This window comes from Pygocentrus nattereri, chromosome 12 (genome assembly GCF_015220715.1).
Source record: "Pygocentrus nattereri isolate fPygNat1 chromosome 12, fPygNat1.pri, whole genome shotgun sequence".
Lineage (NCBI taxonomy): Eukaryota > Metazoa > Chordata > Actinopteri > Characiformes > Serrasalmidae > Pygocentrus > Pygocentrus nattereri.
Genome location: NC_051222.1, coordinates 30,866,173 through 30,890,849, shown reverse-complemented (window position 1 = coordinate 30,890,849; position 24,677 = coordinate 30,866,173). Strand labels below are relative to the sequence as shown.

The 24,677-nt window shown below is 41.4% G+C and overlaps 1 protein-coding gene across 3 annotated transcripts in view; it reads right to left on the bottom strand.

Annotated features, from left to right (window-relative positions):
* tsc2 (TSC complex subunit 2) overlaps positions 1 to 24,677 on the bottom strand; it is an 82,756-nt gene that overhangs the window by 5,469 nt on the left and 52,610 nt on the right. For 2 of the 3 annotated variants that reach the window (XM_037543544.1, XM_037543545.1), the window contains 9 exons: positions 23,508 to 23,708; positions 18,047 to 18,192; positions 17,036 to 17,616; positions 8,024 to 8,102; positions 7,829 to 7,915; positions 6,322 to 6,514; positions 5,019 to 5,158; positions 2,197 to 2,275; positions 507 to 598 (listed from right to left, as the gene is read on the bottom strand). In XM_037543544.1, coding sequence (XP_037399441.1) covers positions 507 to 598; positions 2,197 to 2,275; positions 5,019 to 5,158; positions 6,322 to 6,514; positions 7,829 to 7,915; positions 8,024 to 8,102; positions 17,036 to 17,616; positions 18,047 to 18,192; positions 23,508 to 23,708 — 1,598 coding nt within the window. Of the gene's footprint in view, positions 1 to 506; positions 599 to 2,196; positions 2,276 to 5,018; positions 5,159 to 6,321; positions 6,515 to 7,828; positions 7,916 to 8,023; positions 8,103 to 17,035; positions 17,617 to 18,046; positions 18,193 to 19,966; positions 20,036 to 23,507; positions 23,709 to 24,677 lie in introns of all 3 variants that reach the window. The other variant, XM_037543546.1, reaches the window with a different exon arrangement.

Here is a 24,677-nt window from a genome sequence, read left to right as displayed (position 1 = left end):
GAATGATCATTTAAAAGCTGCGTTTAGTGTTTATTCATGTTGTCCTACATTAAATTTGTTGAATGATCTGAAACATTTAAGTGGAATAAAATTAGCAACAGTAGAGGAAAATCAGACGAGGGGCAAATACTTTCTCACAGCACTGTAGTTTGCTGTAAACAGACCGTAGGGAGTAACAGAAAATCATTAACAGCCGCAATTTTTATAGAAAACACACACACACACACACACACACACACACACACACACACACACACACACACACACCTAAAATGATCACTGTCATAATAAAACTTCATGTGTAGGAAATGATGGACAGAACTGGAGATGTTTTGGTCTGATGGTCTGAGTGTGAAGCGCAGGGGCTGATACGGTTCCACTGTTTCACTGCACATCGTTTGCTGCACAGATGGAGCCCTGAATGATTGATAGTGGCAGCGCCAGTGCAGAAAATCTGTCTGTGTCAGAGAGAAAGAGAGAGAGAAATGAAAGCAGGATGAACTCACGTTAGCATGAAGGGCCATCTGTCTGACCAGCAGTGGAAGGTTCTGGTCAGAGACTATTTTGGCCACTGTAGTGTCCACTAACCCCTCCAGGTCTGAGTGACAAGAGAACGGATGAAGAGAACGGAAGACGAGAATAAAGATCATTGAAAGCGATAAAACAGACACACACCAAGACATGGACACACACTTGTATTCCTATATTAAACTACATTATTCAGTGATTAATGTTAAGTATCTATTATAAATAAGTTACTATGACTTTTACACCAAATACTAGACATTCACAGCAATATAAAATATTCATTCAGTAACTACTACAAGTACATACAAGTATTAAATCAACATCAATATTAAGTACCATAAGTATTAAATCACTAAGCACTATGAAATAAGTCGCTACTATGCATTATTTCAGAAATTCTAACAAATATCGCTGCTGTCGGAACAAAACCTCATCTCTCAATTTTTGAGGTTTTTCACATAATTTAAAAATGCCTGTTGTGTAAATTTCATGATAAATGGACCAAAAGGACTTGGAAAAATCTGATTCCATTCACTTACTCTACATAAAAAAAGAAAAAAATATGCTTTACTTTTAAAGTTACCTTTTTGTAGATGTTTTGTTCTGACAGCAGCGATGTGTAAGGTATGTAGTGATGAGATGGGTCCTCAGGGTTAACTGGTCAAGTCTGTCCAATCCCTGGGTCTAATCCTAACCACAGCTATGTTCATTCACTCATCATTATCTCCTAACTACAGTTTATAAACTAAGCGCAAGAGTAATCCCAACCATAGTTTGACCAGGATCGCAAAAACTAAATATTCTGGCAATTTTATTTTCTCAAACAAAAAACTATTTTTAAAAGTTTCTTTTTGTAGAACTGACGCGCCGTAAACTGTCATTGATTACGCTCATTGCTGCCTGCCAGTGCCTTCAGGAAATCATCTGTGGTTCAAGGAGTGAAAGCTAAGCTAGAGATGGAGAATGAATTCTGGCTGGAGTTTGAGGTGGTTTCTCTGGGGTGAGAGCAAAACCTCATCTTGGAGAATGATGGGGAATATATTAGGGAATACATTAGCTATTTGAGAGAAGACACACAGTTCTGGACCAGTAATTTCATTAGACCGTTCAACAGCTCAATCAGAACAGAATATATCCACGTAAACACTTCAATCAGAATAGTCTAGTCTGACTGAGGTTATTCGGAATACAATTCCTATTCGAAAGAACGAGGTGGGTAATCCTGTAAATAATCCATTAAATAGAAGAATAATATCCGTGTAAACACCTGAATCTGATTACATTCCCAAACAGACAGTTTAAGTCTGTTCTGCATGTTCGTCGCGTCACAGTGAAAGTTTATAACGTTCAACATGGCAGAGCAGAAACTGGTCTGCATCAGTCTAACATCATTTTAAAGTAATTAAAAAAACAAGCACTGCTCACTGCTGCTCATCTCACATGATGCTGGTTATCATGGTAACGTCTACACCAAGTAGTTTTCTATGCATGCGCATAATTCTAGATCTGATTACTAGTAGTGAGCATGTAAGATTGTTGGGTATAATGAGCATCTAAACACCACAGTCTTAAACTATAATCTGAATATATTCAGTCAGACTTGCAAAAATCTTTGAATGTAAACACAGCCAGTGACTCAGATGGTAGTGTGTACTGTAATGTGATCACCTCTGCGACACTGCAGCGTGACCAGGTTGCTCTCGTAGTCCAACGGCTTAATCAGCACCTCCACAAAGTTAAACTGGCCCTGGACAAACAAAAACATCTTCATAAACACAGGGTAAGTGGTGTGTGTGTGTGTGTGTGTGTGTGTGTGTCTGGGTGGACTTGCCAACATGTGTGCATCTTCAGATTGTGCGATGTAATGATTATCAAATTCAAACTTTCAATAAAGATAATGCATGTTGGGAGATTGTGCCATTCTAATCTCCAGGCCTTGCAGAAGACACCTGGACTTTCAACAGTTCTTACTTTGGTACATTAGGTGATTCTGTGTGCCTTTCACGCTCTAGACCAGGAAGAAGTCCAGCCATTCACTCACGAGACAAACCAGCATGACCATTAACTGAGTGTCAGCTGTTCTCAGTTTTGAGGTTACAGAGGATGAACAACTCCAAATTTCAACAAGATAATACTACAACAAAAACAAACCACGTCTTCTGCAATTTGTCTTTATAATCCAATGTATTCAGACTTGGGCCTAAAAGTAGAGTTTAAGATTATTGGTCATGTTATGCAGTATTCGAGTGTACATCATTAACCCCCTTGGTGTGCTGAAGCATTAAGGTTTACCTTCTCTGGAACTAAGGGCCAACCCCTGAAAACAACCCCACAGCATTATCCTTCCTCCACCAAACGTGACACAGTCAGGCAGGTAACGTTTTCCTGGCATTCACCAAACAAGTCTGTCCATCAGATTCCCAGATTCATCACTCCACAGAATATGTTTCCACTGCTCCAAAGTCCAGTGCCCCCTCCATTTGTATAATTTTATACCCATTAGTACTGGATGTGGCTGAAACATCTGAGCTCAATAATTAGGAGGTTTGTCCCAATACTTTTGTCTATACAGTGCATCTGCCTTCCTTCTGCATTCACTACATCACCCTTACCTAGCATGGTCCACACAGCACACTGAATCTCTAGGAAATGTGTGCACAGGGATGCAAATGAAAGCATGTGTGGCCTCTTTGAAAGTTTGTGTGTGTTTGTGATATGCACCACCACCACCATATACCCACATTACAGCAGTTTATAATCATGGCATGTTCATTTCCCATCATATCTGCTTAATTAAACGGTAATGACCTACACAGTCACTTAAGAGTGGTTTGGTGTGAAGTGCTCCGTTCTAGGGAACCTACCTGGTCAGCACTGTTCACAGTGGTGGACACTAGGGGTGCAACAATTATTTGACTTAGTCAACCAAAATCAACGACCAAATTAGTTGGCAGCTGATTTAGTAGTCGATTAGCTGGTGACGTCATTACGCGTCTCTCTTGTGCTCATTAGGAACGTTTTGACATAACAGCACGATGGCTGCCTCAGGAACAATATTCGCAAAAGTGAGGGAGCTAGACTCAGAAAAAAGGTCGTCAGTTGTGCGGTTTGTAAAGCCGACCTTAACTGGTGGGAGCACATCCTCCATGTTGGAGCGTCTGAAGAGGAAACTCGTCGGTTCAGTGAAAGAAGAAGAGTCCCAAATCGCATAGTAGCTCAATAAATAGGGTGTAAAAATAGCGCATATACCATTAGAAGTGCACTCATTAGTGTAGCGTGTGAAGTACAGAAGTGTGTGGTGTATTACGATTTATTACTAACGATTACAAACAGGTTTCTGTTCTCCGCGAACGTTGAGCTCCATTTGCAAACAGTTTAAGGAAGTAGTTCTCCGTAAACACACGGGTTAGCTGTACAGAGGGCTTCGGCTGAAATGAACACTTAGAGCTTTTTTTTTTTTTGTTCATAGAGAAAAAGTTCAATCATTCGCCACTTTCCTCCTCAGGTCTGTCAGAGGGCATCTTCTCTGCAGTGAATATCTGCTCTCAGAGAGCGAGACTCCTACAAGAACACAGAGGTGCTGACCTTCCTCCATTTCACTAAAGACCTAAAAGTTATTTGGTAACGTAGTGATTCATGATCCGATAACTCGTTTCAGTAATCGATCGATTTTTCAACCATCACATTAGTCGTTTGTTGCAGCCCTAGTGGACACGTTTTTCAGATTTATCACTATTTAATCATCATTCACAACAGAGCTGAGCAACATGTCAGGATTTTATCCTCATTGCAATAAACTGTACTGTAATAAACAATATGTTCTTCTAAGCATGTCATGTATAACATCTGTACTCAAAGAACATTGAACATCTGCATGTCATAATTTTGCCCTATTTAACTCTGTATGTACAGTATATGGTGAAAATGTATGTATCATGATATTTTAGCCATATCGCCCACCCTTATCAACATAAAAACTACATACTGTTAATAAAATGGCTATATTTGTGCTGTCATTGTGACCACTGGTTCCCATCACCACCACTGTAAAGGAATCAGAGTCTGCAAGTTTCTCTACTATGAACCATTTAAGTGACCCTTATTAATCCCACAATGAGAAAATTTCAACTCTACATTTTAACCCATCCAAGAGGTGAAACACCACATACACACTAGTGAACACACACTAGGGGGCAGTGAGCACACTTGCCCAGAGCTGTGGGCAGCCCTATCCACAGTGCCCAGGGAGCAGTTGGGAGTTAGGTGCCTTGATCAAGGGCACTTCAGTCACGTACCATCAGCCCAGGGGATGGAACCGGCAACCTTCCAGTCACAGAGCTGGTTCCCTAACCATCAGCCCACGACTGCCCTACACCAAACCACTCTGAATGACTTGAACGAACAGCTGAATTATGCAGAGTTCTGAAATATCCCTGGTAGAAAGCATATGACTGTGAACAGAATAAGAAGTGTGTGAATGGGTGTCTCACCTTAATAGTACCAAGCTTGTATTCCTCTCCTGAGTCGTTGTAAACCACCACCACAAAGTCATTCCCGATGTGTCGTTTCTTGTTACAGCAGCTTTTATCACTCTCTCTGTTGGGCATCAGTGTGGCTATGTGGAAAATAGCTAAAAGGGAGAAAAGCCACAAACACACTGCATAATAAAGCCTTAAGGGAAATGCAGTTCTTCAACAGGCACTACACAAGCTCATTTTCACCCTTTCATACATAATAGATACATGAGAAAAATGAGATGACAAACACACGGCACCTCGTTTCCTGTCCATGTATGCATTCAAAACATATGCATATGTTTTTACTAGGACTTTCACATTTTCATGTATTACGGTACTTGAGTAAAGCTACAACTGCACCTAAACAAAACTTTATAATGATATAAAATCAATGCACAACATTTTTGCTCCACATGCCATGTGAAGCGACTTTGGGTTTGTGAAGGGCTCTATATAAATTTGACTTATTATTATTTTACCTGGAAACGGTCGCACCAATTATTTCTTGATATCACTAACACACTGTACGTATAAGCTTCATACACCTGCAGTACTGAAAAAGTCCAAAGGTCTTAGTCACCTGAGAGCATTACATTTAAAAGGTTTTGTTCCAAAACGCATTACAGACCACTTTCAAGAAAGTGAGAAGGTGGGCTTTACACATACAAATCTATATTATGGTTAATACCACCTTCATTAAAGAAATAAAATGGTTTTCTCCAATAAACACCAGCTTTTATTCTTTTCAAAAACATGTAACATCCAAAATGGTTCTAAACGGATATACTGCAATATGGAGCAATAAGCATTTTAGAAAAAGAAAGAAAAAAGAAAAACCATTAGAATAAACACCACTAATATTAATACATGAATGTATCAAAATTAATAATCTCTCCTTGTGGTGGCAGAGTATTAAATGTATTCATCATCTAATACCTGGTTTCTCTCCTCATTCCTTAATTTAAAATCAGGCGATAGAATTGGAAAAATCAGAGTTCATAGAGCCGTCAGGAACAAAAACCTGTTACTCCAACCAGCTCAAGCTCTCAATTACTTCTTTGAGATTAAAACGTTTTGTTAATCTTACTGCACTTATGGTTCTGCATTTATTCTAATGTTCTACAGTGTTTCTACTGGAAACTCCCTCACTACCCAGATAAACTGTTAGCTTAGGTGCCCAAGAACTTTACACACACCTGCACATCTGAATTCAGTCCCCATTAAAGTAGCTCTAAGTTCAGATATGTGCTTACATGCACTCCCACGTCCCTCTTACCCTGCATGATGTCATCGTGCCAGCAGTAGGTGAACTCTCCGTCATCAGCGTATCTCCCGTGGTCCAGACCCCCCAGGAAGATCTGGTCAGGGTCACAATCCTTCAAGTGGATCAGTTTACCCAGACCGGTCAGGAACCGGGCGTAACGGTTTGAGCCATACTCGTTGGACAGAATCGCTACCTCATTATTTGCCTTTACAAGAAGAAGAAGAAGAAGAAAATAAACAAAAACAAAAAGCCATTCATTATATACTTCAGATTTCTCATGTAATTAACATGTATACTGTTACCGTCAGAAACAAGAACCTTTTATCTTCATGAATATTAATCACACAGGACAGGGAATAAACAAACAAACATTCTTCATTTATAATCCAAGTTAAAGTAGCCATTTTCCACAAGGAATGTGGGAACATTTCCATCCATTACGAATTCGTATTCGTCCTTTGGATTTGACCTACTTTCATAATCAAAAACTAGTATTTCACATACATTGGTATTTACCAATATTTGATTTTCAGTCATATTTTGGCTTTGTATTTACTTGCACTTGTATTTGTCTTCTGTATTTCACTTACATTCCACTTTTATATTTATACCTTGTGTTTCACTTTTCCCATTTGTAAGTATGCTGTGCATTTCACTTTCGTATGAATGCTTCATATTTTATTTATATTCATATTTATACTTTGAACTTTCACTTATATTCATTTCACTTAACATTTTTTTGCCATGTCGTTAGAACCCACACACAAGATAAGGCACAAAGATGGTGCGCCACACAAAAGTTTCAGCTACAAAAAGCTCCCAAAATCTCTGACCTGCCCCGTTATCACGTGATACAAAGCTCGTTTTTCACACTGCCAAATCATTCAAGCGGCCCACCTGGAAAATCACTTCAGATTTAGAAAATTTGTTGGAAGGGGCAAATCAGGGTTAAAGTATGGCTAAAAGTCATATAGTGTAGGCTCAGTTTACCCTTTACTGGTCTTTACAACAATGGGCCTTATTTACCAACTGTTTTTAAGAAGACATTTCTTAAAAGCCACTTTGGCAAATGTCAAAATCTTTGAAAACTGTATGTTTTCTTATTTGGGGTTTGTTCTTAGGTAAGAATAGAATCTACACACACAAGAGCACAAAGGTGAGAACAGTTCTGCGCGTTAAGAACGTCATGACTGACGTAGACTTTTTCTTAGGACCTTTCTCAAGAACTCATTTAAGAAAAACTTAGGAAGATATTGGTGAACGAGGCCCACCGTGCTTCAGACTTTCGGAAAACTAGCAAGCATGGTGTTCAGTTAATCAGTCGTCACCTTATAATCGGACCATCACGTATTTCAAGGTCATTTTACATGGGCCCCCAAAATAGTCAGAAATAAATGCATATATTATTTAACTACCAACTTTAGTTTAAAGTGGTAATCCACACTATAAGCACAGACTTCGCTGTATATATAGTATTTGCAGAATGCTGTGTGATTAGAGCTGAGGTTTACAGTCTTACCTGCCCAGGTCCCACAAACACCACCCCTATTTTATGTGTGTCGTATGGTGGCATCTGATCCAGCACTTTAACAGCTCGATCAATCAGCTGGAGGGAAAAATCATCCATTAATACTTTGGAAAGCTACAGAGGGGTACATATCAGGCTGAATCATGTGAAAGTGTCAGGATAATCATGGACGGACTGTGAGCTCACCTCAGATTTTGGCAGTAGGAGGGGCTTGTTGGCCTCGTTGCCGAAGAAGGGCGAATGGTAAAGCTGCAGAAATACAAAACTGGAGACAGAAAGGAGAAGGAAGTTAATTCATCTTAAGCCAACCAAGGACATGTGGCACTTTTTCTACAGCCACTGCATCTTGCCAGGCTTTAAACCTTGGCCTTTAAAACGATTTCATGCTGATAATTAGCACTTCACTTGGCTAATACAGCAGACGGTAATGAAAGCTTCTAAAGGATTTTCACTGTGGAAACCGCATGACTGATTTGATCACACATTCATCCTAAACCAGAGATGTTAACAAGTCACTTTATGTAAGTCAGAGTCATTCTCCGTCTTAAAGTGGTGTTTGTAATTAAGCTAAACCCGCTACACTATTTATGCACAATGCAATGTAATGCACACACTACAGGACTCTGCCTTGTGTTACTACAGTATAGCATTTTATTGCATATATCCATCCATCCTCTACCGCTTATCCGTGTCCAGATCGCGAGGGCAGCAGCCTAAGCAAAGAGGCCCAGGCCTCCCCCTCCCCGCCACCTCCTCCAGCTCTTCCAGAGGGATACCGAGGCGTTCCCAAGACAGTCGAGAGATACAATCCCTGTCCTGGATCTTCCCCGGGGTCTCCTCCTCATCGGACATGTCTGGAATAACTCCCTAGGGAGGCGTCCAGAGGCCATCCTTACCAGATGCCCGAACCACCTCAGCTGGCTTCTCTCAACATGGAGCAGCAGCGGCTCTATTTCGAGCCTCTCCCGCATCGCCGAGCTTCTCACCCCATCACTCTCACCCTAAGTGAGAGTCCGGCGACCCTGTGAAGAAATCTCATTTCGGCCGCTTGTATCCGTGATCTCGTTCTTTCGGTCACGACCATAGTTGAGAGTCGGAACGTAGATTGACCGGTAAATTCACAGCTTCGCCTCCTGGCTCAGCTCTCTCTTCACCATGACGGACCGGTTTAGGGTCCGCATTACTGCAGACGCTGCACGAATCTGCCTGTCAATCTCTCACTCCATCCTTCCTTCACTCGTGAACAAAATCCCAAGATATTTAAACTCCTCCACTTGGGGCAAGAATTCACTCCCTACCTGGACAGAGCATTTCACACTTTTCAGACTGACGACCATGGTCTCAGGTTTAGAGGTGCTGATTTTCATCCCAGCCGCTTCACACTTGGCTGCAAACTGGTCCAGAGAGAGCTGGAGGTCCCGGCCTAATGACGCCAACAGAACCATGTCATCTGCAAAAAGCAGACGTGAAATCCTGAGGTCACCATACAGGACACCCTCCGACACTTGGCTATTCCGAGAAATTCTGTCCATAAAAGTGGTGAACAGAATCGGTGACAATGGACAGCCCTGGCGGAGTCCAATCCTGACTGGAAACCAGTCCAACTTACTGCCAGCTATACGAACCAAGCTCCTGCTCTGTTTGTACAGGGACTGAATGGCCCGTAACAACGAGACCCTCACCCTGTAGTCCTGGAGCACTCCCCACAGGATCCCCCGAGGGACGCGGTCGAAATCCTTCTCCAAATCCACAAAACATATGTAGACTGGTTGGGCAAACTCCCACGCACCCTCCAGGACCCTGGTGAGGGTAATAAGCTGATCCAGGTGTTCCACGACCTGGGCGAAACCCGCATTGTTCCTCTTGTATCTGAGATTCAACTATCGGTCAGACTCTCCTCTCCAGTACCCCGGTATAGACCTTACCAGGTAGGGTGAGAAGTGTGATCCCCTGATAGTTGGAACACACCCTCTGGTCCCCTTTCTTAAAAAGCAGGACCACCACCACAGTCTGCCATTCCAGGGGGACTGCTCTGCCATCAAGGAGTTTTCCAACCACCTTGGTTACCTCAGCCCGAGTGATGGATGGATCTGCGCTCGGATCTCCAAGCTCTGCCTCCTCTAGGGAAGGACCGTTGGTGGGATTGAGAAGATCCTTGAAGTATTCCTTCCACCGTCCAACAACGTCCCCAGTTGAAGTCAGCAGCCCCATTGTATACAGTGTTGGTCGGGAACCGCTTTCCTCTCCTGAGGTGCCTGACAGTTTGCCAGAACCTTCTCGGTACCTGTCGATAATCTTTTTCCATGGCCTCACCAAACTCCTCCCACACCCGAGTTTTTGCCTCAGCAACTTATCTGTAACTTACTAAAAAGTGCATCACCATGTTGCTAAATTAGCCAAAAACATTAGATCAGAAACAAAAGGTTTAATTTATATTTCTAAGTCTTGCTTATGTTTTTTATCTGGCTGAAATTTCATTAGTCTTTAGTCAACCTGAGTTACAAATCTCAAAAGAAGAGTTAAGTAGTCTCAAGTATACTTGATTATGTGGTTTGCCTTTTTAGATACGAATTATATGTATGTTTATAGAGAAGTGTGTTATACTGTTGTGCGTTTAGGAATGCAGTTACATAATGCGTTGTTACTCATAAGTCGAACTGCTTCCAAGTAAACAAAAAAAAAAAAAAAAAAAAAACAAGCCCAAGGCATCTTTACAAGGCATAAGTCAATGACAGGCACTCAGACTGCTATGAGATCAGACAAACCGCAACATGCTCAAAAGCAGATACAATGCAAATTAGAGCCCTTTTAAATTCCCCCAAAAACACATGAGCCAGGCTTCTCTGATAAAGCCGTCTGTTGATACCCCTGGATCTAATTACCAGAGAGGTCAGCCCATCTTAACAAGATCAAAGAAACTCTGTAGTAGTTGCACAATCAAGCACAGAGCAGCTGCAATACTGATCACAGCAATATTGAGCACAGGATAACGCTGGCATCACAAAGGATGCAATAAGTGTCCGGGAGAGTTTTTGTAATATCACAGATACACAGAAGAACAGAGCCAGTCATGAGAGGGCCCTCATGTGGATGCAGCCTTATTCCCTCATTTATATGAAACTAATTATATTGTCCTGGCTTTAAGCAGAGATCAGAAGTGGCTGCTCTGATATTAAAACCTGCTCCTCTGAATTTTTTTGGTGTTATGACTGTACAATGTGGCAGAGTAGCTTATACATGAAAAGCTTTGAAATGTTATGGCTGGCCAAACACAGAAAAGTTTCAGGAATAATTTATTTAGGAGGGGAAAAAAATAAATTCTATACACCACCCCTTAACCTCAGACGTCAATCAGCCAAGCAGAGGTGATTCTAGGATTTATTTTTATTTTTTTTGTGGATGGGGCCAGTTTCTGTTCAGGCGGCAAATAAATGGCTTGAAGAACACCATAATTACTTTGTGAAAATTCTAAACACAATAGAACACTATTAGGCATCAACCACACTGTCGTCATAGTTGTAAAACTTTGTGACAAGTTCAGAAACTAACCACCCTACAAAGGGTGGTTCAGGAGAGTTGAACATGAAAATGGAGCACTTTGAAAACAAAAACAGAGAAATATGCAATCGAGAAGTATTTCAGTTTAATTGAATCAAAGACATGTAGATTTTTTTCTGCTTTGGCAGACGTCCGCGTTTGCCCCACCATTTCTGTTCTATCAGCTAACAAGCCTATACTGACTGTAAGCCATGCAGTGCTTGGACACCTATGATTGCTACTTGCAATGTATGCCATAGAGCCTGTTTGGCTTTCAGCAGACAGTCCCACATAAATTACCTAAAAGGAGCTAACAAAAGTGACATACTTTTGTTCGGGTTAAATACTTGCGTATCAACCACAGCACACTCAAAACCACATAATCAGGCTTAATGGACAGGGGTCATGTGCTGGAGCTTGGGGAACCAGCGCTGTGACTGGAGGGTTCGAACCCCTGAGCCAACAGTATGAGACCGAAGTGCCCTTGAGCAAGGCACCTAACTCCCAACTGCTCCCCAGGTGCTGCGGATAGGGCTGCCCAGCGCTCTGGGCAAGTGTGCTCACTGCCACCTAGTGTGTGTTCACTGTGTATGTGGTGTCATTGCACAGATGGGTTAAATGCGGAGGTGAAATTTCACAGTTGTGGGATTAATAAGGGTCACTTAATCTAATCTTAATCTAATTCACAACATTTACATTAACTTGGAAAACTTTTACAAACTAATGTCTGAAAACTATGATCAACATGTCAATATATTTCAGCTGAAGTCGGGTGCACTTGTGTGGCCACGTACTCATGCTTGGTGACCACATTGTCCCCTGAAACAGTTAAATATCTAAATAAAGATAAAGGAAAAATTCAAACCGCTTGAGAACAAATACACAAATTTCACCAGTTATTAGGTTTTGCTACTGTAAGAACCATGAAGTGCTTCACTGAATGCATTTCTGCTTTCTGTCACTACTGGTTAACATTATATTAGTAGCATTGTGAGTATGGGAGAGACATTCGATGGTGTATAGCATGACCTGCTGCTCGGTTAGGGCGACTATGGTTATGCAAGTTCTAGCAATGGTTACTAGTCAGTTAATTAAGTCAGTCAGTGACTCATTAAGAGACAGTAAGCATCCTAGGCTGGTCCACGGGACGGTGCAGCAAAGATTGTACTGTAAAAAAACGCTCCACTTTCCTGGCTGTTATCCAGACATCACTATATTTTCCAGGAATGTACAAGTTTCTGTTCACATATGAGCCTTTCTAGTAGTTCTGTGCTAAATCATGATTGAGGCATGCAGTTAAGCTTGAAGCTAACTGGGTTGCAATAGGGTAAAGACCCAAAAGGTACAGTGTAAAATAATAAAAAAATGTTGGTATAGTCCTAAAGCGAGGGTTATATTACACATCCAGATAAGTTTGAATGATTTAATAAAACAAACACCCCTCCCAAAAAAAATCGCTCAACAAACTGAAAATCTGAAAACGGTCAGTCCACGGCTCTCAGCCTGCTACACCATTTAAGCAGAAATAAGCACAACAGCAAAAGACTTGGTATAGTGCGGGGTGCTTAGCCAAGAAGGGGACTGAACCCCAGTCTACAGCGCAGAAGGCTGAGGTGTTTCCCACTACACTATGCCACACCAACCACATAAAACATTATCCAACTTTTGTGGCCTTGAAAGGTTTTGATTACTTTACTCCTGGACATGCATGCACAGAACGCTGGTGTGGCCAGCTGAACAAACGGATGAATGTTACGCTTGCTAGATTAGGACTGTCCTGTTTATACTGAGAGAGGAGAGAGCAAAACACATCGGCCATTTAGTGAGCTGTGCTTTGAACAATGTATTGTGGCCCGCAAGAACAAGATTAACCTACTTACAAAGAAAACAAGGATTTGGGTAATCCTAGCAAACATGTCGTAGGTGATCAGCTTCATTTGTGGAACTGGGGGGGCATTTTATTAATATTAAATTTGTTTCATGTTATGATTGCACGAGAAGGCCAAAAAAACACTTATAACAAAAGGACTTACGTTACAGCTGCTCAGATAACAGCCACACAGGCCATTATCTAAAGGAACACATCAAAAGCTGCGAGGAATAGGTTAGATGGTCCGTCAGCTTCTCTCATTCACTTTAATAAGAGCATACATCACGACTCGGGGTTTATTAAGGCAGAAGGAGCCAGCAGCGGCGTTGAGAAGAAAATCCTCCTTTCAAGTCTGAGCACTCTGATGCGACGGGGAACGTACTTCAGGGGAAATTCAAATCGCTTCACTCGACTTCACTTTGATTATTAATATTACGTCACTGGCATTAAGAGCGATTCTGCGGCTAGATGAAAAATCAGCCAGGTGCTCCTGCAGACGGATGAAGGTAATCCTGAGGAAATTCTTTAGCGAAAACAGCAAAAAAATGTACTTTGTGAGAAAACAGCTCTTCAATATAGGGCGGCACAGATGTGCCAACACAAGTGGTGATGGAACGATGACCGTAATGAAGAGGCTGAAGCTTCCGGACTGCATGGTTAGCATCATTAGGAGCACATTTCTGTTTTCACAGAGCAGAGGAGAATCGCACGGGTGCTTCTATAAACACGAGGAAAATTGCGATGTCTCGCCTGCAGCGGCAGATAGCCTAACGAATATATAACAAGGCTCTGATGCATATTAAAGAGGAAGAGTCCAACGAACTTAAGATTTCTGCACAACTCAACGATTGAGACGTGAACAAATCCGAGCCGTCCTTTTAGAGAAACCATCAGTTGTTCACACTTGTGGTGATAGGAACCAGGTGCCTGAAGAGTTTAATTCTTCTAACATGAAACGGTTATGCATGCACTGCCTGATGTCAAACACTTTTACAATAGTTGCGTCAGATTTTTGGCCTAAAACCTTTTGATTAAGTATTAATAACAGACGGGTACATTCAGGGAGTTGTGACGCAACCTTTATCACTATTATTACCATCATCAACATCACATATAAACACTCAGAGGACTCGTGTAGGTTCACTGGCGGTTTTGGGTAGTAAATCATCTTCTTCTTTCGGCTGCTCCCTTTAGGGGTTGCCACAGTGGATCATCTGCCTCCATCTTGCCCTGTCCACTGCCTCCTCTACTTTCACACCAACCGTCTCCATGTCCACCTTCACTACATCCATAAACCTTCTCTGAGGTCTACCTCTTCTCCTTCTACCCGGCAGCTCCATCTCCAACATTCTTTGCCCAATATATCCACTATTCCTCCTCAACACATGTCCAAACCATCTCAACCTGGCCTCTCTGGCTTTATCTCCAAACTGCTCCACCTTCACCGTCCCTCTGATCTGCTCATTTCTAATCTTGTCCGTCCTTGTCACTCCCAACGAAAATCTCAGCATCTTCATCTCCGCCACCTCCAGCTCAGCCTCCTGTCTTTTAGACAGAGCCACAGTCTCCAAACCAAACATCATAGCAGGACGCACTGCTGTCTTGTAAACCTTCCCTTTCACTCTTGCTGCTATCCTTCTGTCACAGGTTTTGGATAGTAAATAAAATGGCTATAAGTGTTGTAGACATTGTGACCCCTGACTCACATCAGCACCACTGTAAAGAGATCCGAGTCAGTAAGCTTCTCTACAGTGAACCATTTCACACCAAACCGCTCTGAATTACTTCATTTAAATCAAACACTGAATTATGCTTTTTTTTTTTAATAAGCAGGATTCTTGTTTAAGCCCACCATCATCAGTTATAAAGAATCTAATAAAATGTATGGTTAAGCTCTTAGAAGACTTAAAGCTTCCATTACTTGTTAGCTACATTAGGCCCAGTCCCATTTCTTCTTTTTACCCCTAACCCTTGTTTTCAAGTGTCACCCTAAACCCTTGGAATGGAGTTACAAGGGGTAGTGGTTGAAATCTTGCCCTACGAAATGGTACAATCAAATTTATATATTTAAAAAAAACCAAAAAAAAAAAAAAACACAATGCTTCATTAACAGGCTAGCGGTCCTTTGTAGGCGACCCAGCCCGACTTTAGTGATGGAAGAGAAGGGAAAAGTTCAGCTCCTCACTGGGGTAACATGCTTTCAAAGAGGGGCTATAAGACAATTATTATTGCCCATCACTAATTCATTGGTGATACGACACTAAAGTCAGCTATTCTTGTTAGAATTTTCCCGTTCCACCTTAAATGGTGCAGCAGTTACATTCTGGCGCTTCAGGCGTCAATACTGCTGGGGCTATTTAAGGTGGAACGGGAAAATTAGCTAGCTAGCTAGCTACTGAGACATTAGCATGCTATTGGAGATTTTTTTGATGTTTGTTATGAAGAAAACAAGCACAATACATTGAAATGACATTAAACTAAGACAATACAGTGGTTGTAATTTTTAAACAAAGAACATCCTGAACATTTGTGTGTTTCTTTGGTCGCTCATCTTGCCGGCTTTTCTTTTTTTCCCCCACTGGGCCTCAGTCTTGTAGCTCCAGAGCAAAACTCCAACACACAAACTTCAGACACCAAACATGTCTTTGCTGACAGACATTGGTAAGTGGGCAATCTGATTGAGCAAACTATCATATTATCCCACATCGCTTAGGTTTACAATAAAACTATTTGTATATCACCACTAGTGAAACAAAGCCTTGTATCGCAATGCGTAACTTTATACGAAGGTAAACATACTGTTAACTTAATATATGTAATATATAATATGCTTCCTTTATTTTATGCCATTTCTAGTGATGCACCAGTGTGAAAAACCCCGTCTAAAACTTGAAAATTTACTTTTCTTATTGATTAATTCTCCTTTCAACAGGACAAAACTGTAAAAGCAGTTGTATTAGAATGTTTACAGTATTAAGGCTAAAATATGTTCCATGAAATGCAGTGTCCTTAAAGTATTATTGATCATTTAACGTAATTCATTCCTTTATTTCATAGTATTTTCCATCTTGGCTGTAGCTTGTAAACTGTACTTTTATATCAAAACCTAGAGCTACAACTAGCATCACTGAGCAGGCACTTTCCTTTCTGCTTCTATTTGTATTCTGTGCATCAAGCTGGATGTTCAGTATTCACATCAAACCTGTAGTGGAGAAGGTCTCGAGCATTATGTGCTGTCTGGATACTCGACAGTAGCAGAGATTATAAACCTCTTGTCTAATGTCCCTCACAGAAACTGAAATAGTTCCACATGGCCTATGTATTTTCACTGTTGATCTGCTGCAGCTCTAACTGTTTGAACGTGTCTGAGCTGACCACCAAAGGAGGGCGAAGAAAAGCAGCACTTTTAATCGCCACTTCTTATCTCCATTATTATTCAAATGATTTATTAAGTGCTAGATTTTGACACTTTATGGCCCTTTTCAATCTTGTTTCTTTCAGCCAGAATTTAGTGCCTATATTCTCTTGTTGGAGGCTGAAATTTTGGTGCATGCCTAATCATTTCTATTGGTCGATTAATCATGAAATGTCCACAGAATATAAAAGGCAGCTGGCGTTTTCAAATGTTAAAAAAATAATAATAAAATTGAGATTCTGATCTGAAAGTGACAAGACAATCATGTAGAGATCAGCCAATAAATGCACGCCATACTGATGCCGACAGGCAAGTGCATTTAAATGAACATGCTGTAATCTCTCCTTTGCTCCTCAATTATTCAGGCAGGTTTTACCTGGGGCTCAGTCCGGAGCTCTTCTCTACGTTAGTCGGACCTCCGCGGTTGTGGTAGGAGTCTCTGTCTGATTTCCTCTCCCTGCGTGACGACGGAGCAGAAACGGAGATGGTGTGTCCGCGGGGCCGGTGCCCACTGGGGGAAAGCGGACCTGACTGGACGCTCGGGAACTCCAGCTTCATCTTGGAAGCTGAAGAAGAGGAGGAGGATACACTCACAGTGGCACCTATGCTGGAGGGCCCTATTGACCCAATGCTTTCCCCTTGGCCACCAGCTTCTCCTGGGCCTTCTCTTTCAGTTGAAGCTTGAGTAGGCAGGATTTTCCCCTCCACTGGAGTCCTGGACCTTGGGGCATCTCCAAATCCAGCTCCAGACCCTACAGCTTTAGCGAAAGCCTCAGGCAGCATCTGGAGTTCTGGAGAGGAGCTGGACTTGTTGAGTGTTTGAGAGTGAGAGAAGGGCAGATCTGAGTCTGCAGCTGTGCTGGAGAAGGTCAAGGGAGGCTGGTCAATCGGGATGCCACCTTCACTAACCTCCTCCAGGGTCGACTTCTCATCGTCCTGACTGGAGGTGGAGGAGGACTGTGGAAGAAGAAGGAGGAAAAGGAGAAGAAAAGGTCCAATTACCAGCCCAATTGTGGTCTAATCCCTATTCAGGGAACTTTAGTTAATGTTCCCTGGAATATTCTGTGTCAACATCAGGATGTTTAGGTCGGAATCTTCAAGTCTGTACATCTACAGGACATTTGGACACCCTATATAAAGAGATGCACAACTACTCATTTTCACTAACTGACATGTTTTTCAAGGAGGGAATCAACTAGCCGTCCGGATGTCAGTAAAAAGCACTGTGATGACAGCTTGCTAACAGGGGCTGGTTCTAACAGCAGATGCTGTGGTTTAACTTGTGAGATGTGCACTGAAGAGAAGTGTTTGTTGTGTTTTGGCAAGTTTCACTCTCAGGCACCCTGCTGACTTGTATTCAATTACCATCCTGCGAACGGTCACTCACCCTGCTAAGCATGGAGGAGGGAGTCTTTTCCGTATTCATGAAGATGGGCTCCGATGGGATGCCTTCAAACCCCTGTATCTCCACCGAATCAGAGGGTGAATCTGGTCCTTTGCCCCGGCCACCTTCCTCCAAAACCACCACAGAGTCTGTGGAGGGGGCAGGGTTAAAAATATATTATATTTTATTATATGATATATTTAAAAAATAAATAAATAAATAAATAAATAAATAAATAAATAAGACCATTTCTGTTAAAACTACTCTAAGGAAAGCCAAAGAAATCGACTCAAAGGACACAAAAAGTAAGTTATATTGATTAACACAGTTACACATAAACGTTACATTTCAAGACACAAAAAAAAAAAAAAGACATCCATTCATCTAATCTCACAGCTCTATCTACCAAAAACAGGCAGCCAATTAGACAAGATCGAAACTGCGCAGACACACAGGCTCTGATCAAAACAATCAGGATTCACACAAGCACTGAAAGCATTTCCTCATTAGGTTTGTCGCTGATCTCCTTCATAATAAAAACACTCCAGCAAATATATATGTAGCGTTACTGACATATATATTGTACTCTAGCCAATACTACAAGCAGCAGTCTGAGCAGTCTTCAAAACTAGACCTCTGGACCAGACTGAATGTGGCTCTGCCTCTGAAATCACTAGTTTGGCAAAAAAAAAAAAAAAAAAAACCATAAAATTTTCCCTTCTAACCCAAAATGTCGAGTCAGCTCTCTGAAGTCTGCTTCTTTAGTTTCACACTGGAGCAAATGGGACAAAACCCAAGATGTTTCTCATGCACTTGGCACTATTTGACATACTTCTATCTATAAACATGCGCAATGTTGTCTATTGGAGATCAGTGTGGTACGTCCTGCAGTAATGAGCTTTTGTTAGCTCAGTCATTCTACAACCACAAATGCAAACTAGTTACAACTGTCAGTTTGCAATTTAAGTAAAATGTAGCCAGTTAAACTGCACATCAGTAAAGTGGCAACTGCTGATCAAATGACTGAAATCGGATGTTTCTACAATATAACTGACCACCACCGTCACTTAATTTGCATGAGTAACTCCACTAAAAATCTCTAGGAGATACATGCAGCAAAGAGATTTCACTGACTGTGGACTTCACAGAGAGCACAACTGACCTCGCTCTCTGGTGGGTAGGAGCACATTCGGCTGTCCAGGAGGAAGCCTGCGTTAGCCTTCACCCTCCTAGTGCTGGTGGTATTGTGTGACTGGTGGAATCCTAACTAGTGGATGGAATTGGACACGACTAAACTGGGGTATGTTTTACCTCTGTGACTTAATTCTTCTTGTTTTTTGAATTATGTCTACGTTGAGCTGATCTTCACGGCTGGTGAGGCACCATTTGCTCCCACAGTGGTAAATTAGTCTTTTAGCTCCAGCACAAAACTAAAGAAGCACAAAACAAGTCTTGGCTGATGGGAAACATTTAGGATATGTTGGGAGGGAATATATAAACTCAATTTTCTGCCAAACTGTGACTTTAAAAGATAAATTCAAAATTTCACCGCTTCGTTAACGAGGTCTGAGCTCGACTGTTGCTTTTCACATCACATCCTCCATCGAATGTGAGGGAACACGAGCCAAACAGAGTCAAAGTATCACAAGACGAGCAAGAGAAGCTGAGGAAGAGACAATTACGTTAAAACAAAGACTAATCAGGAACCAATCCCATCACTTGATTGGCTTTTCATGACTGGCGGATTAATTAGACACTGTTTCTGATTGGTTGTTTTGTTTTCCTTGTTTTTAAAAGGCACTCTCTCATTGAGTGGTGTTAATAACAAGAGTTAACAAGCATCTGAAAGAAAAAGATGAAAGTGTTTTTGTGCGTGAGTGTGTGTGTTAGAGACACACACACACACGCACAGGTAAGATATACCTGCCCAGGATATACTCCTATGTAACCTGCCTGGCTGATCGGAGGGGCAGAGAGAGCAGAGAGAGCCCACTGCAGCAACACCCAGCAGGAGTAAACAAACAAACAAATAAATAAACAAAAAAGAAAAAACAACAATAACAAAGAAAACAAACAAAAAAAACCCAACAACCAATCAACACTGTGCTGCATGCAAAATTTGACAACAACAACAACAACAACAACAACAACAACAACAACGCAACTGTCACTACAGCAAAGCTGAAGCACAGAGTAGAGCCTGACCCACAGATCACTTGGCCAATAAAATCAGAGAGTATTAATTATTTCATTAGCCCTAAAAGTAGCATTATTGAGTCATGAAAAATGGCTAAAATATGGCGAGCATGCGCTGCTGTGAGTCGCCCTGTTAAGCCTAAAATAATCATTTAAAAAGGTCAGAGGCGGGTCAGGAGTTTTTCGGTCCACATCACTCGCCATAAAAGGGCTTTCAGACTTTTAACTGTGATGGTGTATCCTCGTTCTCCTACGTTCAGTCGTTTCTTTCTAAATCTCTTTAAACTCTGAGGGTTTTGGATGAGTATCTTAGACTTTATTAGGAGCTTGAATGATGACAAATGTCGAGTTGGATTGACGTAAAAGTCGCACGAATTCCAATCTGGCTGTTCAGACTGAGTCACATTGCCGCAGATCGGATACAGATCGGGTGGTGGGGCAGGGAGGATGCACCCAGATGTAACCTAGAACCCAATGAAAATGTCTTAATTTTAATTTCACAGAATGTTCACAATAAAAGTATCATTGCTCAAATCTGATCTCTCTGACACGACGGTTCACACAGGTTCAGATAAGTGATTCAAATCTGTCCTTAATGTGACGAACCGGCATCCTGAATGGACCCGCATGCTCACATCCTACTCAGTAATGTCACGACAGTCACATGCATCGTTAACACAACCTAACGAGCAGAACGAGCTTCGCTGAGAAGATCATTAACTCTGATCAGCTCTCAGCTTCATTATTAGAGCTAGACGAAGGAGGAAAAGGTGAGGCGTTTTTTCCACCGTTTACAGGCTTCAACTTCTGTTCGATGCTGTTGCCATGGTAACATTGAATGATGGCGCAATTCATGTGCTTTATTTCCGCAATTTATTGTAGTACTACTCTTCAGGTTTTGGTTGGAAACAAAAGGTCGAAGATCTTGACAACGAAAAATGGTCCAATCAGGATTTGTTTTCCCCCATGGTATCCTAGCAGATACAGTCAAGCAAGCTTTCCTATTGGTTAAGACTGCAGGAGCTGAACAGAAGGTCTTACACATAACTCTATAACTACTATATATACTGTATTTAAATTAACCACTAACAATAGTATTGACTTACAACAGGTGGGACCAAGTTCATGAGACAAAACATCTCTAGTCCTGTTGGAAGTTCTAGATAGGCCACAGACTGAATCTATACTTTCCAAGTTTCAGGCATGAAAACAGCCATGACTGCCTCACTGTAAAACTGCTATAATGTAAAATGTAATGTTTCATAATATGTAGGCTGATACAAGCTTCAAATATAAAAGTGTGAAATATCTTTCACAAGGTTTATATGTCAGTGTTTACATGCACCAGCATTAGCTTAATGCTAACATACTATTGGAAACCCCATAGGGGCAGTAAGCCTCTATGACTTAATTGCTACTAAAGGCCTTGCTCTAAATGGTCAAGATTAGCACTGTTGAGGATGCTAAGAAGTTCTGTCCCTGGTGCAGAAATAATTATTCAGTTTAAAACTTTGTTTCAGCCGTTTATGCTTTTTTATTTTATTTTTTTTAAAAACAGGCATATCAGTCAGAAAACGGAGTCTGCATCATTTTTCTCTGCTTGTCAAGATTACTGATTACTAGACTAGAAAAAAAAAAAAAAAAATGGTATTAATGATGAAATTTTGACATCGGTCAGGCCCTCATACAGAGTGATTCAACAGAGAGACTATTCAGACGAGCCAACAAAGACCAGCGCAGTGACTTTATACAACTATCTAAACTTTTAACTGTGGAAATGTGGGATGTTTGCTTTTCGCAGGAAGTTATTTCAATGCTTCATTACCAACAGCAATTCTAAATCACAGTGTTGAAGGCTGTTTAGTGGAGAGACGTGACCAAAGAAATAAAAACACTGCAAAACAAATTCACAACAAATAACCAGGACAATCACAAACCTTGTGATAAAGCGAAAAACAATAATGCTCATCAGAGGACAAGCATTACTGCCGCAACTCAGAGCCACAGTTAAAAATGATGAACACAAAGATCAAAGAAGAGGAAGCAAAGTCGAGGTAAAACAAACAGCACAAGGTCGAGGCGGCAGCAGCAAAATTAACAACAATAACAAAGACGAGACTGCTGACTCTCTGAACGTGTGACTCTTATGCATTTATCACCAACATGTAAACGTAGTGCAGGTGGAAGCTGCTCTTACAGAATGATCTGGGGTCAGTATTGAGGTATAATGATTAACAGCTGAATTTAAGGAGGTAAACATGAACCAGCATAAAAGAGCAACTTCTAAGCAGAGCAGAGAAAAAATTTAATAAATACATGCTTTAGCAAAAGTGACCACTAATCCTCTAAACAGAAAATGCTTAGGACTGTTTGATGTCATTAATGTTTTCCTTTTGTGATGTCATTGAGGTCATTGCTCTGTGTTTCCTATTGTGAGGTCATTAACAGCTTAGGACTGTTCAGTGTCACTATTGTTTTCCTTCTGTGATGTCACCGATTGTTGTGCAAGCAGAAAAACTGTTCGACACCTAAAATCTACCAGTTAGCTACGATAACCTATGGGAAAAGGCTTTAATGCATACATTTAGGGTCATGGAAAAATTACAATAAGATTAAAAAAAACAATGAACAAAATAATGTACAAGGTACATTATCCATAACTCATGAGAGGGAAAAATGCCAAATAAACCAAATTTATGCACCTTTTTGGCAGAAAATTACATCATGTGGTGTACTTTTCCTGCTATTTCTCCTTCTAATTATACAAATTAGGTAGCGGTTGTGGTTTATTTTAAAGCGTTCCCCTTTGTGATGCCACTGCCTACATGCAGGCATTCCCCTTTGTGACATCACTGCCTACATGCAGGCATTCCCCTTTGTGACATCACTGCCTACATGCTAGCGTTCCCCTTTGTGATGCCACTGCCTACATGCTAGCGTTCCCCTTTGTGATGCCACTGCCTACATGCTAGCGTTCCCCTTTGTGATGCCATTGCCTTCATGCAAGAGTTCTCCTCTGTGATGCCACTGCCTTCATGCAAGCGTTCCCCTTGGTCATGTCACTGCCTTCATTCAAGCGTTCCCCTTTGTGATGCCACTGCCTACATGCTAGCGTTCCCCTTAAATCCCCAGACAAATCTAAAAGTTCAGAAACGCTTGACTGATCATCTCTCCGATTTTACGAACTCCACATCTCTTCAATCACAACCACCTTGTCTTACACACTGAGCTGGGATCAATGACATGCATTCAGATATTCATTGCCCACCTGTGTTGGATCGCTGTATAAGGCTGGGCTTGCTGTGGCTCTGGGGTGCATCAGAGGGGGCACTCGGGGGATCGCTCTGAGGTTCTTTTACACCCTCCATGGCCATCAGGACACTGGAGAGCTCCTGAAGAGGCATGTTGCCCAACTCTGAGGAGAACGGACTTGGAGGGTTCTCCAAACACATCAGCCAGCTGGTGGTACCTGCGCAGATACACGAAGGTTCATCAGTTCGGCATTTATCAATCACATACATTTTATTTGAAATGTTTTTCATTTCTCATAGGACCTTCAAGTAGGTGGGTCCAATCTCTATGGTCCAAACCCTTTGCTGTTATGCCAAAATGCATTTTCATCCACAAAACACTAATAACCACTAATCATGGATAATATACAGTACTGTGTTAAGTCGGAGACCATCCTTTCAAAATGGCCATTAAATACAGGTTTTTCATTTTTCAGGGCCAGGAAAAAACAAACCATATATTTAACAGTCCTAAGAACTTTGTCTCAGTAAGAGCTTCTTAACAGCCCCACATCCTTTCAGCCTCATAGTGCTGCGTGTCTCACAGTGGAAGGATGGACAGAAGCTCCTGTGGATGTTTTCAGATCTGAGTCCAGAGTGGAGCTTGATCTTCTCCTCTCTCTCTCAGATTTTGGTGTCTGTGCGCTCTTCCAGGTGGTTGTTAGGAGTCACATTAAGACATTATCAAAATTGACAACCACTGTATTATATTAAATGTTGTTTCAATGTATTATGGTCGTTTTCTTCATAACAAGCAAAAAAAAAAAAAAAAAAAAAAAAAAAAAAAAAAAAAAAACACCCCACTAACTGCACGCTAACATTTTGGTAGCTAGCTAGCCAACTTTCCAGCTATGCCTTAAATAGTTTGGCAGTTCTGACAGCTGAAGGGCCAGAATGTAACTGCTGGACCCTTTGTGGCAAAACTCAAACAAGAATCTGGTGAATATCTGATCGGGGTGGGCGATAATAACTAATTGTCCCCCTTCTTTGAAAGCAGATGATTCCCTAAATGTAACTACTGTTGCTGAACTTTACCCTCTTCTGTTATCATTAAAGATGGTCCAGGTCACCTACAGAGCACCACTAGTAGCTGTTAATGATTTTTTTTTGGTGTGGATTTGAAATATACGTTTTCACTTTTTCTCGAC